This window comes from Pinus tabuliformis, chromosome 4_1 (assembly GCF_031772625.1).
Source record: "Pinus tabuliformis cultivar Carrire ecotype Pingquan chromosome 4_1, CPIR1, whole genome shotgun sequence".
NCBI classification, from domain to species: domain Eukaryota; kingdom Viridiplantae; phylum Streptophyta; class Pinopsida; order Pinales; family Pinaceae; genus Pinus; species Pinus tabuliformis.
Window position 1 is genome coordinate 842,709,630 of NC_142303.1, and position 5,407 is coordinate 842,715,036.

General features: G+C 35.3%; 1 protein-coding gene across 1 annotated transcript; it reads right to left on the reverse strand.

Annotated features, from left to right (window-relative positions):
* Positions 1-2,935: 2,935 nt before the first annotated feature.
* Positions 2,936-5,027, reverse strand: LOC149178849 (putative pectinesterase 11). Its single transcript, XM_089422256.1, has 5 exons — positions 4,798-5,027; positions 4,011-4,182; positions 3,568-3,756; positions 3,238-3,473; positions 2,936-3,131 (listed from the first exon to the last, which is right to left on the reverse strand). The coding sequence occupies exons 1-5, from the start codon at positions 5,025-5,027 to the stop codon at positions 2,936-2,938; spliced, it is 1,023 nt and encodes a 340-aa protein (XP_089278382.1).
* Positions 5,028-5,407: the final 380 nt, after the last annotated feature.

Here is a 5,407-nt window from a genome sequence, read left to right on the forward strand (position 1 = left end):
CAAAGACTAGTGTAGCTACAAATTGGGTTGCCTCTTGATATTACTGAATTAATAATGGGATGTGTCACTTCGAAAAAATTTGTGGTACTTGTCAATGGCATTCCAACTCAATTTTTTAACACTTCTAGAGGAATTCGATAAAGATGTTAACAATCACATTTTTTGTCCTTATTGGTGGTAGAAGGCTTAAGTGTTATGCTCAAGTAGGTATCAAGGGAAGGGAGAATCAAAGGTATACAAGTATCCACACTGATCAAACTCATAAATCTTTTTTTTTAGGGCATTTGCTTATTTGGACATGGCTCGATCGAAGAATGGAAAAGTATTTGAAACTTAATTGTACTATAATTGAGTGGTTGCTTAGTCTAATTAAACAATTTCTAATCTACGTTGTAGTTGATTGCTCTATAGTCACTCAATAATTCACATTGTTCCTTCTCCTGTGCAATCTCTTATCTTGGTCAAAAAGACCCTTTGAAAGTAAAGGTACTAAAAAAATAAAGAAATTAAGTTAATGAAAAAACCAACATATTCTTTTTATTTATAATTTTTTACATTTTCTCACTTAACAGTGTTGTTGTTGTTTTTTTTTTTTTTTTTCTCTTTACCTCTTCTATTTCCAAATTAACTTATAAGTACTACCAACCATGTGTTGGTTTAAATCCATTTCATATTCAATATCCCAAAAATGGTTTAAATCCATTTCATATTCAATATCCCAAAAAAGGATTATTGTTTGAATACCATTAATTTAGATTATGCGAAACAAAGTGAAATAAGATCAAATTTAAAAGGGAGAGAAGTTATAAGTTTAATATCTGTGAACTGTAAAACACAGTTGCAAATTGGCTAGGATGAGGGAAACTCGTTATCGAAAATATGTACACAGTTGCAAATTGGCTAGGATGAGGGAAACTCGTTATCGAAAATATGTAGCCTATTTCTAGAAATTCTATTACAAATAATTAAAATGAATTTTTTTCTCGAAAAAAATTGGTTATGCGTTTGGTTGTAGGCCATCCAATATTTAATTGTGAAAGCATAAATATATAAAAAATTCAAAACTTAGAAGATTATTTTAATGTTTGAAAATATTATGTTAAAACTATTAAGATATAAAATTATTATAATGTATCGTAATATTGGTGTAGGAGGTCGATGATGGCTATTCCTTGTATGAATTAAAAAATTGTGAAAAGTTAGGTGACAAAACTAAATTTATTTAGAACTATGTTTGTACTCATTTATTATATAAATTTTAGTTATAGTTTTTTTTTTTATCGTATAGTATAATTAAGAGAATTTCATTAACTGAAAATATAACTAGTTTTGGTCTTTATTATTGTACTCATTTCAATATGTGTTTTATATAGCAAACAAAAGAAGAAAAGAAAAAAAAATTATTGTTATTAAAGCATGGGTTTCATACTTCTTATTGATGGTATTCTATATAAAAACATGTTCTTTATGCTTCTAGGTTTGTTAGCTCTTAAGATTTATTGTCATGAGTCAAGAGTCAATATTATGTTTATAAGACTCTTTCTAGCAAAAAAAAAATTGAGACTAGAAAGTGAAACTCCAAAAGTACAAGCGGACCCTAGCAACTTCAAGTCGACCTAAAGGGGAATTTGACCCCTTGGAAAGGCTATATAAAGGAGTAGTTTGACCTCATTTAGCACTCACTCACCAAGAAGTTCCATTTCATGAGAAAAAAGTTTGATCTAGGGAAAGAAGATACAAGTAAGGAGGAAAGGTCTAGAAGACAAAAGGAATCCAAGAAGACAAGGCAAAATCCATTTTTTGGGCCCTCTCTCTCTCACACACACATGCAAAAACTAGGGTTTACCCACCTACATAAGAGGTCGAAATTGTAGTTCCTACGAAAAAGTGCAATCTCTTGTTGCTGGAAAGAATAATTACCCTATAGTAACATCAATGACCTTGGTTGGAGCTGTCTTGCTCAAGGAAGGTCTTTAACGAGAGGTTGGATTAGGGTTTTTGTAGCAAAGTTACAGTTTGCCGAAGTTGCAAGTAGAAGAAGCTCAAAGGTCGAAGTTGCAGTTTGAAGTTGGTTGGTGTTGGATCAAGGAAGGACTTATTGGAGGGGTTGACTTGGTACTTGGAGAAGGAATTGATCTAGGATTGGGTCTTTGTTGTCTCATTAAATGCAGATTCTTAAAATAAAAAAATAAAAATTCCGAATTTTCTTTTTAAAAATTTTACCTTGACTAGACCCCATTTCCATTTGTATCCTTTGTTATTACTATTTCGTTCTTAATATTTGTTTAATGAAATATCTAACAAAAATAATAAAATTCACAAGGAACTATTAAAGTTAAGGAAAATTGTATAATAAACTGCCACCTTTGAATTTTCCAACATCATTGAGGTGCAGCAAGCATTCACTTGAGTTTTAGGATTTCACTCTGCCCCGCCATCATTCATCATTGACATTAATGAAATGATTAGTTTAAAGTGCTATACTATACCATATAAGTTCGTAATTCTAACCATTGTGTTTGTTTGGGCTAAAAGCATACATAGTGCACACTATTTCAGTTCATCTCACCAGCTTCAAAAAAAATCATTTGCAAATAGTAGACTACCATTGTGGACTCCTTTTGAAGGCAGTCACACTTAATAGTTTAATTTCCGAACATTCAGGAAACACATTGCATTGCGAAATTGCAGACGATGAAATAAATTTTAGACAACTTATATCGATTCGCATTCTCCAGTGGGTATGTACACATTCAAATTTAACCCCGATATAAATGATTGACCAATTTCTACAAAGTCATTGGCCGCTGGGCCACTTCGCTCTTCGCAATCTTTGATTGCCCGAGACCAGAGAGAGCTTAACCCATAAATATCAACTTCTCATTCTGGAATGATCTAGGATTTGTTACAAAACAGAGAATTGTGGAATGATACTTCAGCCTTGCTGTGGAGGTAAATTGGTAGCTCTCTGGACGTTAGATGGCATATTTTTTATCCAATTATCCCCATCAATGAAACTCCTGCTCAAAAAGGGTGCAGCCTCCTCATCACTTAGTTCATGAGACCATGAAACTCTTCCTTTATTTGCTGCACCAGGTCCAGAACATTTGTACAGCCCATAAACCACAGTGCTGCACATAAACAATGAAGAACAATTATATTATTAGAACAAGATTCTGCTAATCCATGCATAGACGTATGTATTTAATTTGCTGAGATGTGACAGCAGTAGCTTACGATTCTCTGGTGGGATCGTTCCAATTATCCCATCCCTCTGGGAAGATCATGTCGGCAATGTAAGTGAAAGCAAACACTACTCTCGAGTAACGTCCCCATGCCCTGCCGAGGTACATTAACCCACCCCCTGTAATCTTGCAATTTAGAAAGGTGTAGCCCGTGTTTTCACCCGGAGTGGATCTTCTCTGAGCAGTAATTGCGCCATTTAACACAGGGATCGTATGCAGATGGCATCTCTGCAAATATTAAGCAACCACCAAGATTGTTTATCAGCGGTGAAATCTGTCACAGAAAATAAATGAAAATGAATATTATTTATATGTAGTTTACCTCGTAGAGAGATTGTCCATCACCGCATATGAAATCGGCTGCACCTTCAATGAAACAGTTACTAAAGTAATGTTTCCCGCTCTCATCCAACACAGTGTCTTGGTAGCCCAGAAAGCGACATCCGTAAAACGCAGAGCGATCTCCCGAAATCCTTAGAGCCACAGCTTGATCGCCCGGACCATATGAATTCTGCGCCACAGCCCTATACTTTTAAATAATCTCAAATTTTATGACTATGACCTAACAACTTATATTATGATTTATGATTTATTGTAGACAGCAGACTTTGGAATATTGAAAATTTAACTCACGCAAGTGTAAAGTGAAACAGTTAACTTCTTTCCTGTCAATCATTTTTTTCATATTTTTTCATATTTTCCAATCTGTAACCTAGTTATCTTCATGTAAATCAAATTTCCGAAATTCAAAATTTGATAAAATACCTGGATTGTGATATATCTGGCGATGAAATCCGACGCGAACACAGACACCGTTGCGCAGTAATACGTACCCCCACTCGCTTTCGCACTATCATTCCAAGTAATGACTGTGTTGTTGGCGCCGGAGCCACTCAGAATGATGAATGGTTTCTCTTCAGGAATCATCACTTTCTCGCTGCTCGCATTAAGCCACTAACATTTCAGTTTCTCATCCTAAAAACCTCGTTTTTGCACATAATTTAAACTTCAACTATATTTTTCTATCAAGGTGATATTTATCTTCAGAAAACGATTGATGAGAAATAGTTTTCCAGAATTGATCCGGAATCTATCCGCCACAAGAAGTGAAGTTCATGCATGCGTTTGCTTTAAGATGAGGTCGAATAATCCCATTATTTATACCATAATTTCTGAATGGATCATGAGGATAAACCGGAGGAAAAAATGGGATTTCATTTTTGTTTTTTTCTAAATGGGCTAGTGATTTTTTTTTAAATGAGGTGATATAATTGTTATTTTCTTAATGAGGTGACATAATGGTTAACTAGATGATTTTTTTAATGAGGTGATATGATTGTTAACTAGATTGTGATTTATGGTGGTTTAAAATGAGTGTTTTTGAAAGAAAAAAAAAATCTAAAGTATAGAATAATTAAACTACAGATAAAAAGAAATTGGAACCCAAATAACTGCTTAAATGTATGCTGCATACAGGCATCCGTTGTCTAATAAATCTATAACGTTTCGAGTCATTTTTCAAAGAAACTCAGCGGGTTCATCAGTTACTCACTTATAAATGCCGGGTTTGACAAGAATTAAGATCGAGTTCGTGTTGTTGGCTGGAACTGCATTGATGGCGTCCTGGACTGTTGTAAAATCGCCGTTGCCCTTCTCCTTGGCTACCACTATAACTCTGCCCGCTATATCGTTCAGTTTTCGAGGCGATCTGCTATTCAATTCCCTCATATTCTTCTCTCCACGACTGTCGTGCATAGCATGGCGTTGAGATAACGTACGCATAGAGCAGGAAGGTTGGAGACAAAAGAGATGGAGCGATGCAAGAAACAAACTGATAACGGCCAATCTGTTGGCGTTAGACATCATGGAATTATATAACAACCGCACCAGATCGAGGCGAGATTTGCAAGGAAAATTGATAATATTCCGCAAAACACGTAGTTAGATGGGAACTGAAACATTGCGTTAGAGATCCAGTACGGATGAATGGTATATATAAGCAGAAGGCCAAGTATAATCAGGCGAGACACACCGAAGGAATCAATAGCCGCCGGAGAGACCAAGCCAGAGGTTGCTTTCTGAGGAGTAGTTTAACACATGGAGGAGGCGGGTTTGTGCGCTCTCCGCCGAATAGCGTGGCCAACAATCTTCTCGTTAAAAGC

Bases quoted from the DNA above. Each gene is read 5' to 3' on its own strand.
- LOC149178849 (XM_089422256.1), bottom strand. From the start codon at position 5,027: ATGCGTACGTTATCTCAACGCCATGCTATGCACGACAGTCGTGGAGAG. The intron at 4,183-4,797 runs GTGAGTAACTGA...TAATGCGAGCAG, and splicing joins GTCAAACCCGGCATTTATAA to CGAGAAAGTGATGATTCCTG. The intron at 3,132-3,237 runs GTAAGCTACTGC...GTTTATGTGCAG, and splicing joins AACGATCCCACCAGAGAATC to CACTGTGGTTTATGGGCTGT.